General features: G+C 30.1%; 2 protein-coding genes across 4 annotated transcripts in view; one reads left to right on the plus strand and one right to left on the minus strand.

Moving 5' to 3' along the window:
* LOC135133257 (valine--tRNA ligase-like) overlaps positions 1-13,453 on the minus strand; it is a 98,916-nt gene that overhangs the window by 60,101 nt on the left and 25,362 nt on the right. The gene's annotated exons all lie outside the window — the stretch shown is intronic.
* On the plus strand, positions 4,169-5,443 carry LOC135132968 (alpha-tocopherol transfer protein-like). Of its 3 annotated transcripts, none has more exons than XM_064061202.1 (6): positions 4,169-4,390; positions 4,437-4,596; positions 4,644-4,896; positions 4,949-5,050; positions 5,100-5,205; positions 5,265-5,443. In XM_064061202.1, the coding sequence occupies exons 1-6, from the start codon at positions 4,270-4,272 to the stop codon at positions 5,303-5,305; spliced, it is 783 nt and encodes a 260-aa protein (XP_063917272.1). In that variant the 5' UTR covers positions 4,169-4,269; the 3' UTR covers positions 5,306-5,443. The 3 variants fall into 3 exon arrangements, with proteins under 3 accessions (XP_063917272.1, XP_063917260.1, XP_063917264.1); XM_064061190.1 differs by having other exon boundaries at positions 4,175-4,390; positions 5,251-5,443; XM_064061194.1 differs by having other exon boundaries at positions 4,176-4,390; positions 4,446-4,596; positions 5,251-5,443.

Consider the following 13,453-nt stretch of genomic DNA (forward strand, 5'->3'; position numbering starts at 1 on the left):
GATTAAAAAATTACTAATATAATATATGTATTAAAAACAGTACTGGGCCAAGAATCGATCCTTGCGGGATACCGATTCTGACTGCTACTGAGTTAGAAAGTTCACCCTTCCTTTGTGTTCTAAACTTCAGATACGATGTCATTGGTTCAGTACTGTTGCTGTCAAGTCTGTATCGTTTTAATATTTTAAGATCTATAACTAACACAGCGAGACTAAAAAAGCGACAAAAAGACAGCAAAAAACGCAAAAAAGAACTTAAAACGCAATAATAAAAGTAAAAAAATCTACAAAAAAGCACGACAAAAAAAGGATAAGAAAAGTGAAAAAAAAAGAGAGCTAAAAACACGACAAATAAAAAAAACAACAGAAATTATAACAAAAGAAATAGAATGACAACAAGAAACGTGACAAAAATTTCAAGCAAATAAGACGTCAAAAAAGATACAAAAAACACAAAAACGACACAGCAAGAACAAAAAAGGAATTAAAAATGCGACAAAATAGTAAAAAAGGACGAAAATCGACAAAAAAGCGACTACGAAAACACAACACAAGAAACGACAAAAAAACAAAAAAAAAACACAACAACAAATATATATATAGATATATATGTAATTAAAAAGAGGACAAACAGCGACCAAAAACACGACAAAAAAAGATTACAAAAAAATGCAACAGTGACAAATATTAGAAGTGACCAAAAAAACAATAAAAAGAACAAGATAACGACCAAAAAGTGACAAAAATTTTAACCAAGAAATTAAAAAAAAATAAAAACAACAAAAAATGGATCAAAACGACCCAAAAACATGACAAAAACTGCAACAGCAAAGAAAATCAACAAAAAAACAGAAAATGTCGACAATGCGACAAAAAAGTCGACAAATAACCACCAAAATACCAACAAAAAAATATAAAAAACAAAACGGCAAGCGGCGAAAACGACGGAAAGGCGCCCAATGAATATAAGAAAAACGATAAATAAAAGTGATCAAGACAACAAAATACAGACAAAAGCGATAAAAAACAAAAAAGATAAAAACCAAAAAAAAAATACTATTATTATTATTATTATTAAAACATAAGACAAAAAAGACAACAACCAACAAAAAAGCGACAAAAAAACTGGACAAAAAATCAATACAAATCTGCAAAAAGCTACCAAAAAACGCGAAAAACCCAAAAAAATCAGAAAAGGGACAAAAAAACGTCCGAAAATGATGAAATGATAAATAAGGAATATATGGCAACAGATTTTTTCAGTACGAATGTTACAAATTTTGAAAGAAATTTAAGAGCAGTTCTGCTGTAAAATATAATATACTCAGGAATTCCATTTCAAAAAAAAACAAAAAAAAGACAAAAACTACAAAAACAACAAAATGTAGATAAAACAGGACAAAAAGCGATTAAAAATGGAACAAATGCGATCCAAATACCAACAAAAAGGCAAGTATAAAAAAGACAACAACAAAAACACCCCAAAAAAATGACAAAAAACCCTAAAAAAAAGCAATTAAAAAACTGCAAAAAGCGACAAAAGAAGAAAATAAAAACAAAAAAATCAATCAAAAAAAAACAGAAAAGACAAAAAACTAGCAACAAAAAACGTCAATACAACGACAAAAAGACGACGAATAAAAGTAACAAAAAATGCAAGGAAAAACAGCAGAACAAGACATTGGATGAAAATAAAAAAGCACCAAAAAACAAAAAAAAATCCAAAAAAGACAAAAAAAGACGACAAAAAACAAGCGTTAAACAGGATAAAAAATCATTTCATTTCAAAAACGCGGTAAACAATACAACAAAAAAGAAACAAAAAATGCAAAAGGGCTAAAATCACGACAAACAAAAAAACAAAATGACGACAAAAAAAATGACAAAAATTTCAAGCAAAAAAGACGGTAAAAATGAGAGAAAAAACACAAAAACGACACAACAAAAACAAAAAATAAACCAAAAACGAGAAAAGGACAAAAATCGACAAAGAAAACGAGAAAAAAAAATAAAAAATGCAAAAAGCTACAAAAAAATGCCACAAAACAAGAAAATAAAGACAAACAAATCGATAAAAAACTGTGCCAAAATATGGCAAATAACGCAACAAAAAATTACAAACCCACAAATAAAGGACATTATATGCGACAAAAAACGACCAAAAACACAACAAAAAAAAGATACCAAAAATAAGAGCCATAAAAATATTACAGATTAAAAAGTGACAGAAAAAGACAACAAAAAAGACAAAAATCACAAAAAACAAATTAAGGACAAAAAAGAACCAAAAAAAAGGTGACAAAAACTACAACAACAAAGAAAATCAAACAATATACAAAAAAAATTTAAAACGGCAAACAAACTGAGAAGAAAGCAACAACAAACTTCAGAAAGCGACAAAACAAGAAAGTAAAGACAAAAAAATCGTTTAAAAAAACAACGAAAAACAGCGACAAAAAACAACAAAAACAACAAAAAGATATAAATGCAATTAAAAAAAACAACAAAAAACGTCATTACAACGACGAAAAGATGAACAATAAAAGTAAAAAAAAATGCAAGGAGAAAACGACAGAACAAAGCGAGAAACAAAACATTGGATGAAATTAAAAAACCACCAAGAAACAAAAAAATAAAAAAAAACAGCAAAAATAACAGAAAAAAGACAAAAAAGATGACAAAAAACAAGCGTAAAACAGGATAAAAAATCATTTCATTTCAAAAACGCGGTAAACAATACAACAAAAAAGAAACAAAAAATGCAAGAGCGCTAAAATCACGACAAACAAAAAAATGATAAATATTTCAAACAAAAAAGACGGTAAAAAGGAGAGAAAAAACACAAAAACGACACAACAAAAACAAAAAAATAAACCAAAAACGAGACAAAACTATAGAAAAGGCGAAAATCGACAAAGAAAACGAGAAAAGAAATAAAAAATAAAAAACGCAAAAAGCTACAAAAAAGGCCACAAAACAAGAAAATAAAGATAAAAAATCGATAAAAAATACAAAAAAAAAACAAAAACTATGCCAAAATATGGCAAATATCGCAACAAAAAATTACAAAGACACGAATAAAAGAGATAATATGCGACAACAAGCGACCAAAAACAACATAAAAACGACATAAATATTTCCAAAAAACAACAAAGAAAGATAAAAAAATAAGAGCTATAAAAATATTACAGATTAAAAAATGACAGGAAAATACATCTCAATAACAAAAAAAATTAAAAAGACAATCAATACAGCGACAAAGAAACGACAAAAACAACAAAAAGATATAAATGCAATTAAAAAAAAACGCAACAAAAAATGCAAGCACGATAAAAACCGAATAAAAAAAGAGAAAAAAAACACAAGAATGACAGAAAAAGAACAAAAAAATAGCAAAAAGACGGCAAAAAACAACAAAAAAAGACGACTAAAAAAATAAGACAAAAAAGACAATGACCACCGAAAACGCACAGAAAAACACTAAGCCCAAAAAAACGATAAAAACACAAAAGAAGAGGTAAAAAGGAAGACAAAAAACACCAAAAACGACAAAAAAAACTCGAGAAACAAGCAATAAAAACTGCAAAAAGCTACCAAAAAACGCCAAAAATCGCAACAGAAAAAGCGGCAAAAACCAGAAAAACCAAAAAAAATACAGAAAAGGAATTAAAAAAACCAAAAATGATAAGTAAAAATTTCTTTAGTGCAAACGTTACAAAGTTTTGAAAGAAATTTAACAGTAATTCTGCTATAAAATATAATATACATACTATGAATAACGCAAAAAAACAAAAACAATGTGCAAAAAGGACAAAAACGATAAAAAATACAACAAAAATGCAACAAAAAAATCTTAAATACAAGAATGACAGAAAAAAGACAAAAAACACAAAAAAGCAACCAAAATAGACAACAAACCAACAAAAAACGATAGAAAAACAACATTAAGCCTAAAAAAGAAGAGCCAAAGAAATGCCAAAAAGCGATAAAAACACAAAAGAAATGACAAAAAAAAGGGAGACATCAACACCAAAAACGATAAAAAACGACTAAAGCCTGCAACAAAAATGTAAAAAAAAAATGAATTCAATGACATTACAGTCAACGTTTATACAAGTGCAACAATACAACAAAACAGCTACAAAACCCAGACAGTTGCATTGTTCGAACACTGATTTATTTATCTCCTTTATCTTTCGATAACTTTTCACAAGTCCGTGCAACATAATTAAAAAAAACGAAAACAAACTCATTATTTTCGCCAACAACATGCCCTTAAAATTCCCAGAAGCCGAAACAGTGTACCAACAACACCCAGAATTGCGAAAACAGGACCTGGAAGTGTTACAACAATGGTTAAATTGGCAGCCACATCTGCCACAGTTAATCGGTACGTTTTGCACATTTTCATAAGTAAGTATTTAAATCTAAATCAGATATTTCAGAAACCCAAATATTATTTTTTCTTCATAATTGTTACAACGACGTAGAACGCACGAAAATCGCCATTGAACACTACTTTACCATACGAAATATTTGTCCAGAAATCCACATTGCTCTGACCCCTGACGTTTTAAAAACCACGACTGCCACAGCGTAAGTCACTTAAAAAAAAAATCGCAATGTTCATGTAGAATCTCCAGGTTTGTGAATATTCTCCCCAAAACCACCCCCGAAGGTTACGCGATTCTCATGATCAAACTCCTAGACGCAAGAGCGAATAATTTTAACTGCGTGAATAACCTCAATCTTGTCAAAATGGTTTCAGCACTACATGTACACCAAAAGAGTTTCCCAAATGGAAATGTCATCCTCGTTGACATGCACGGATTTTCGTTTAGACATTTATTTAAAATGAATTTGCGTGCAGTAAAATATTCGCTGGATCATCTCAAGGTACACTATTACACTAACGGAACGAACTATACATTTAATAATTTGATTTAAGTATATTAGACTCAAAGGGATCCACGTCATGAACGCCATTCCACTCACTGACCGGTTTATAGCTTTGGTGAAGCCCTTCCTAAACAGTGAACTGTATAATATGGTAACTAGAGTAACATTTTTGGCATCTATAGTGTATTTTTTGTTTTTAGATACACTGTCACTCTTCTAATTCAGACACTTTGTATAAATACGTGCCGAAAGAGTGTCTACCTGAAGACTATGGTGGCGAATTGCCCCCAGTTAAAATTTTAAGCGGTGTGTATTTTTTTTTTTTATTTTTACTTTATTTGTCGATTTTAGAGGAGTGTTTGCAGAATATGTTGGACAACTACGAGTTTTACGAGTGGCTGGATAAGCAAAAGATCGACGAGTCCAAGAGAACTGTGAAACACAAATAGTATATAGTATTATCCGTTCACGATCTTTATATATTATGAAAATCTAGTAAGTTTGTTGGTATTCCATGCAAAAGAATAAAAATTCCCTGAGCTTTTTTTTTCATTTTTGGCAACATTTCTTCGAAAATTCTTACCATTTTTGCAGAATCACCAATTAAAATATGGCAAGTTTTTGGATTATTAGAAATCTTTATATTTTTCGAATTAGCACCTAGAGATCTGCATCTCAAATTTTTTTGATTTTTTTACAACTTTTCCAAAATCTAAATTTTTCAATATTGCACTGTGAAATTTTTTATTATTTTTCAGACACATTCAAAAATTAGATAAAAACATTTTTTGTAGATTCAGATTCCCAGAAGTGCTTCATTTTTTCGAAAATTGCTACCGTTTTTCCAGAATCGTCAATTGAAAATTAAAATATGCACAAGGGAAAATTTCTTTTATGAAAAAGTCGTCCAAAAATTATTTAAAAATTCAGGATTATAAATCTTGACGTGCTGATTCCAAAAATGTAGCGTGTTTAGGGTCACGGAGCAATATTTTCGTTTGCACAAGGGAAAATTTCTTTTATGAAAAAGTCGTCCAAAAATTATTTAAAAATTCAGGGTTATAAATCTTGACGTGCTGATTCCAAAAATGTAGCGTGTTTAGGGTCACGGAGCAATATTTTCGAAATATTCGGAATGAAATTGGAATTTTGAAATTTTTAAAAATTGCGAAATTTCAATTGGCGATTCTGGAAAACCGATTGGAGTCAAAAATAAAGTTAAAATAAATAAAATGGGTCGAAATTCGCCCACCCACTCCTTCTTAATATAGTTCAGTTGTATCTTGGCAAAGTTTTAGCCCCGCCCACCCTCCCTTCATTTCCTTAAAGGATATGTCATTTACCAAAATCAGTCTTATCTTATCAAGTCCTAGCCCCGCCCACCCACCCCTTCTTTATTCCAGTGACTACCCTTAATATTGTTCAGTTCTACCTTAGCAAAATTTTTCGGCAATATTGTAAAATGACGCTATCCAATTTTGATTTTTTCCCAAAAATTTGGATGTCTAGGGTAAAAACTTCACACGGATTCATAAACTACAAGTACAGGAATATCTTATTTTTTCAAATTTAGATAACTTATTCGGTAAATTTTTGTGAAGACCTCTTTTTTTTAATTTTGGTCCGGGACCATAAATATTTTTCAAATCAGTACGTCGGGATAAATATCCCAGAAATTTGGTGGATTTTTATGGCAATTTTTCAACATGTACTTTATGAAATTTTTGACCATTTTTCGGTCACCTTCTAAAATTATTAGCTAAAGACATTTTTTATACTTGTAGTATTCAGACCCTAAAGTTATTTTATGCTTCATTTCTTCAAAAATTCCTACAATTTTTGCAGAATAACTAATTCAAATATGGCAAGTTTTTGGATTATTAGAAATCTTTATATTTTTCGAATTAGCACCTAGAGATCTACATCTCCGATTTTTTTTTGACTTTTTAACAACTTTTCCAAAATCTAAATTTTTCAATATTCCACTGTGAAATTTTTTATCATTTTCCAGACACCTTCAAAAATTAGCTAAAAACATTTTTCGTAGATTTAGATTCCCAGAAGTGCTTCATTTTTTCAAAAATTATACCGTTTTTCCAGAATCGTCAATTGAAAATTAAAATTTGCACAAGGGAAAATTTCTTTTATGAAAAAGTCGTCCAAAAATTATTTAAAAATTCAGGGTTATAAATCTTGACGTGCTGATTCCAAAAATGTAGCGTGTTTAGGGTCACGGAGCAATATTTTCGAAATACTCGGAATGAAATTGGAATTTTTTGAAATTTTTAAAAATTGCGAAATTTCAACTGGCGATTCTGGAAGACCGATTGGAGTTAAAAATAGAATTAAAATAAATAAAATGGGTCTGAATTCGCCCACCCACCCATTCTTAATATTGTTCAGTTCTATGTTAGCAAAGTTTTAGCCCCGCCCACCCTCCCTTTGTTTCCTTAAAGAATATGTCATTTACCAAAATCACTCTTATCTTATCAAGTACTAGCCCCGCCCACCCACCCCTTCTTTATTCCAGTGACTACCCTTAATATTGTTCAGTTCTACCTCAGCAATTTTTTTCGGCAATATTGTAAAATGTGGCTATCCAATTTTGATTTTTTCCCAAAAATTTGGATATCTAGGGTAAACACTTCACACGGATTCATAAACCACAAGTACAGGAATATTTTATTTTTTCAAATTTAGATAACTTATTCGGTAAATTTTTGTGATGACCACTTTTTTTTTAATTTTGGTCCGGGACCATAAATATTTTTCAAATCAGTACGTCGGGATAAATATCCCAGAAATTTTTGTGGATTTTTATGGCAATTTTTCAATATGTACTTTATGAAATTTTTGATCATTTTTCGGTCACCTTCTAAAATTATTAGCCAAAGCCATTTTTTATGCTTGTAGTATTCAGACCCTTAAGTTATTTTATGCTTCATTACTTCAAAAATTCCTACCATTTTTCCAGAATAACCAATTAAAATATGGCAAGTTTTTGGATAATTAGAAATCTTTATATTTTTCGAATTAGCACCTAGAGATTTTTTTTTTGATTTTTTAACAACTTGTCCAAAATCTAAATTTTTCAATATTCCACTGTGCAATTTTTTATCATTTTTCAGACACCTTCAAAAATTAGATAAAAACATTTTTCGTAGATTTAGATTCCCAGAAGTGCTTCATTTTTTCGACAATTACTACCGTTTTTCCAGAATCGTCAATTGAAAATTAAAATTTGCACAAGGCAAAATTTCTTTTATTTTATTTATTTATTTTTTATTTTATTTTATTAATTACGTCCCCCAACAGGCACTGAGGCCCAATTACAGGGGAACGGGACATACACGTTACACCCAGAGCCATGGCGGGAATCGAACCCACGACCCAAGGTGTAGCGGGCAAGCATGATGCTAACTAGCCCACCCCGGGTCCTTTATGAAAAAGTCGTCCAAAAATTATTTAAAAATTCAGGGTTATAAATCTTGACGTGCTGATTCCAAAAATGTAGCGTGTTTAAGGTCACGCAGCAATATTTTCGAAATATTCGGAATGAAATTGGAATTTTTTGAAATTTTTAAAAATTGCGAAATTTCAATCGGCGATTCTGGAAAACCGATTGGAATTAAAAATAAAATTAAAATAAATAAAATGGGTCGAAATTCACCCGCTCACCCACCCATTCTTAGTATTATTCAGTTCTATCTTAGCAAAATTTAGCCCCGCCCATTCACCCCTTCTTTATTCCAGTGACTACCCTTAATATTGTTCAGTTCTACCTTAGCAAATTTTTTCGGCAATATTGTAAAATGTTGCTATCCAATTTTGATTTTTTCCCAAAAATTTGGATGCCTAGGGTAAAACTTCACACGGATTCATAATCCACAAGTACAGGAATATTTTATTTTTTCAAATTTAGATAACTTATTCGGTAAATTTTTGTGATGACCGCTATATTTTTCAAATCAGTACGTCGAGATAAATATCCCAGAAATTTTTGTGGATTTTTATGGCAATTTTTCAATATGCACTTTACGAAATTTTTCATCATTTTTCGGTCACCTTCTAAAATTATTAGCTAAAGACATTTTTTATACTTGTAGTATTCAGACCCTAAAGTTATTTTATGCTTCATTTCTTCAAAAATTCCTACCATTTTTCCAGAATGACCAATTAAAATATGACAAGTTTTTGGATTATTAGAAATCTATATATTTTTCGAATTAGCACCTAGACATCTACATCTCCGATTTTTTTTTGATTTTTTAACAACTTTTCCAAAATCTACATTTTTCAATATTCCACTGTGAAATTTTTACCATTTTTCAGACACCTTCAAAAATTGGATAAAAACATTTTTCGTAGATTTAGATTCCCAGAAGTGCTTCATTTTTTCGAAAATTGCTACCGTTTTTCCAGAATCGTCAACAGAAAATTAAAATTTGCACAAGGGAAAATTTCTTTTATGAAAAAGTCGTCCAAAAATTATTCAAAAATTCAGGGTTATAAATCTTGACGTGCTCATTCCAAAAATGTAGCCTGTTTAGGCTGTTGGAGCAATATTTTCGAAATATTCGGAATGAAATTGGAATTTTTTGAAATTTTTAAAAATTGCGAAATTTCGATTGGCGATTCTGGAAAACCGATTGGAGTTAAAAATAAAATTAAAATAAATAAAATGGGTCGAAATTCGCCCACCCACTCCTTCTTAATATTGTTCAGTTGTTTCTTAGCAAAGTTTTAGCCCCGCCCACCCTCCCTTCATTTCCTTTATGGATATGTCATTTACAAAATCAGTCTTATCTTATCAAGTACTAGCCCCGCCCACCCACCCCTTCTTTATTCCAGTGAATACCCTTAATATTGTTCAGTTCTACCTTAGCAAATTTTTTCGGCAATATTGTAAAATGTTGCTATCCAATTTTGATTTTTTCCCAAAAATTTGGATGTCTAGGGTAAAAACTTCACACGGATTCATAAACCCCAAGTACAGGAATATTTTATTTTTTCAAATTTACATAACTTATTCGGTAAATTTTTGTGAAGACCTCTTTTTTTAAATTTTGGTCCGGGACCATAAATATTTTTCAAATCAGTACGTCGGGATAAATATCCCAGAAATTTTTGTGGATTTTTATGGCAATTTTTTAATATGTACTTTATGAAATTTTTGAACATTTTTCGGTCACCTTCTAAAATTATTAGCTAAAGACATTTTTTATGCTTGTAGTATTCAGACCCTAAAGTTATTTTATGCTTCATTTCTTCAAAAATTCCTACCATTTTTCCAGAATAACCGATTAAAATATGGCAAGTTTTTGGATTATTAGAAATTTTTATATTTTTCGAATTAGCACCTAGAGATCTAGATCTAGATCTCAGATTTTTTTTAAATTTTTTAACAACTTTTCCAAAATCTAAATTTTTCAATATTCCACTGTGAAATTTTTTATCATTTTTCAGACACCTTCCAAAATTAGATCAAAACATTTTTCGTAGATTTAGATTTCCAGAAGTGCTTCATTTTTTCAAAAATTATACCGTTTTTCCAGAATCGTCAATTGAAAATTAAAATTTGCACAAGGGAAAATTTATTTTATGAAGAAGTCGTCCAAAAATTATTTAAAAATTCAGGGTTATAAATCTTGACGTGCTGATTTCAAAAATGTAGCGCGTTTAGGGTCACGCAGCAATATTTTCGAAATATTCGGAATGAAATTGGAATTTTTTGAAATTTTTAAAAATTGCGAAATTTCAATTGGCGATTCTGGAAAACCGATTGGAGTTAAAAACAAAATTAAAATAAATAAAATGGGTCGAAATTCGCCCACCCACTCCTTATTAATATTGTTCAGTTGAATCTTAGCAAAGTTTTAGCCCCGCCCACCCTCCCTTCGTTTCCTTAAAGAATATGTCATTTACCAAAATCAGTCTTATCTTATCAAGTACTAGCCCCGCCCACCCACCCCTTCTTTATTCCAGTGACTACCCTTAATATTGTTCAGTTCTACCTTAGCAAATTTTTTCGGCAATATTGTAAAATGTTGCTATCCAATTTTGATTGTTTCCCAAAAATTTGGATGTCAAGGGTAAAAACTTCACACGGATTCATAAACCACAAGTACAGGAATATTTTATTTTTTCAAATTTAGATAACTTTCTGTAAATTTTTGTGATGACCTCTTTTTTTAAATTTTGGTCCGGGACCATAAATATTTTTCAAATCAGTACGTCGGAATAATTATCCCAGAAATTTTTGTGGATTTTTATGGCAATTTTTCAACATGTACTTTACGAAATTTTTGATCATTTTTCGGTCACCTTCTAAAATTATTAGCTAAAGACATTTTTTATACTTGTAGTATTCAGACCCTAAAGTTATTTTATGCTTCATTTCTTCAAAAATTCCTACCATTTTTCCAGAATAACCAATTAAAATATGGCAAGTTTTTGGATTATTAGAAATCTTTATATTTTTCGAATTAGCACCTAGAGATCTACATCTCCGATTTTTTTTTTTAACAACTTTTCCAAAATCTAAATTTTTCAATAATTTTCACTGTGAATTTTTTTATCATTTTTCAGACACATTCTAAAATTAGATAAAAACATTTTTCGTAGATTTAGATTCCCAGAAGTGCTTCATTTTTTCGAAAATTGCTACCGTTTTTCCAGAATCGTCAATTGAAAATTAAAATTTGCACAAGGGAAAATTTCTTTTATGAAAAAGTCGTCCAAAAATTATTTAAAAATTCAGGGTTATAAATCTTGACGTGCTGATTCCAAAAATGTAGCGTGTTTAGGGCCACGGAGCAATATTTTCGAAATATTCGGAATGAAATTGAAATTTTTTGAAATTTTTAAAAATTGCGAAATTTCAATTGGCGATTGTGGAAAACCGATTGGAGTTAAAAATAAAATTAAAATAAATATAATGGGTCGAAATTCGCCCACCCACTCCTTCTTAATATTGTTGAGTTGTATCTTAGCAAAGTTTTAGCCCCGCCCACCCTCCCTTCATTTCCTTAAAGGATATGTCATTTACCAAAATCAGTTTTATCTTATCAAGTACTAGCCCCGCCCACCCACCCCTTCTTTATTCCAGTGACTACCCTTAATATTGTTCAGTTCTACCTTAGCAAATTTTTTCGGCAATAATTTAAAATGTTGCTATCCAATTTTGATTTTTTCCCAAAAATTTGGATGTCTAGGGTAAAAACTTCACACGGATTCATAAACCGCAACTACAGGAATATTTTATTTTTTCAAATTTAGATAACTTATTCGGTAAATTTTTGTGATAAGCTCTTTTTTTTTAATTTTGGTCCGGAACCATAAATATTTTTCAAATCAGTACGTCGGGATAAATATCCCAGAAATTTTTGTGGATTTTCATGGCAATTTTTCAATATGTACTTTATGAAATTTTTGATCATTTTTCGGTCACCTTCTAAAATTATTAGCTAAAGACATTTTTTATACTTGTAGTATTCAGACCCTAAAGTTATTTTATGCTTCATTTCTTCAAACATTCCTACCATTTTTCCAGAATAACCAATTAAAATATGGCAAGTTTTTGGATTATTACAAATCTTTATATTTTTTGAATTAGCACCTAGAGATCTGGAACTAGATCTCAGATTTTTTTTTGATTCTTTAACGACTTTTCCAAAATCTAAATTTTTCAATATTCCACTGTGAAATTTTTTATCATTTTTCAGACACCTTCAAAAATTAGATAAAAACATTTTTCGTAGATTTAGATTCCCAGAAGTGCTTCATTTTTTCGAAAATTACTACCGTTTTTCCAGAATCGTCAATTGAAAATTAAAATTTGCACAAGGGAAAATTTCTTTTATGAAAAAGTCGTCCAAAAATTATTTAAAAATTCAGGGTTATACATCTTGACGTGCTGATTCCAAAAATGTAGCGTGTTTAAGGTCACGCAGCAATATTTTCGAAATATTCGGAATCAAATTGGAATTTTTTGAAATTTTTAAAAATTGCGAAATTTCAACTGGCGATTCTGGAAGACCGATTGGAGTTAAAAATAAAATTAAAATAAATAAAATGGATCGAAATTCGCCCACCCACCCATTCTTAATATTGTTCAGTTCTATCTTAGCAAAGTTTTAGCCCCGCCCACCCTCCCTTCATTTCCTTAAAGGACATGTCATTTACCAAAATCAGTCTTATCTTATCAAGTACTAGCCCCGCCCACCCACCCCTTCTTTATTCCAGTGACTACCCTTAATATTGTTCAGTTCTACCTTAGCAAAATTTTTCGGCAATATTGTAAAATGACGCTATCCAATTTTGATTTTTTCCCAAAAATTTGGATGTCTAGGGTAAAAACTTCACACGAATTCATAAACCACAAGTAGAGGAATATTTTATTTTTTCAAATTTAGATAACTTTTTCGGTAAATTTTTGTGATGACCTCTTATTTTTTTAATTTTGGTCCGAGACCATAAATATTTTTCAAATCAGTACGTCGAGATAAATATCCCAGAAATTTTTGTGGATTTTTATAGCAATTTTTCAATATGT

The sequence above is a fragment of the Zophobas morio genome, unplaced genomic scaffold, assembly GCF_036711695.1.
Source record: "Zophobas morio isolate AGI-343-1 ecotype UQ-CSIRO unplaced genomic scaffold, CSIRO_AGI_Zmor_V1 ptg000003l, whole genome shotgun sequence".
Taxonomy (NCBI): Eukaryota; Metazoa; Arthropoda; class Insecta; order Coleoptera; family Tenebrionidae; genus Zophobas; species Zophobas morio.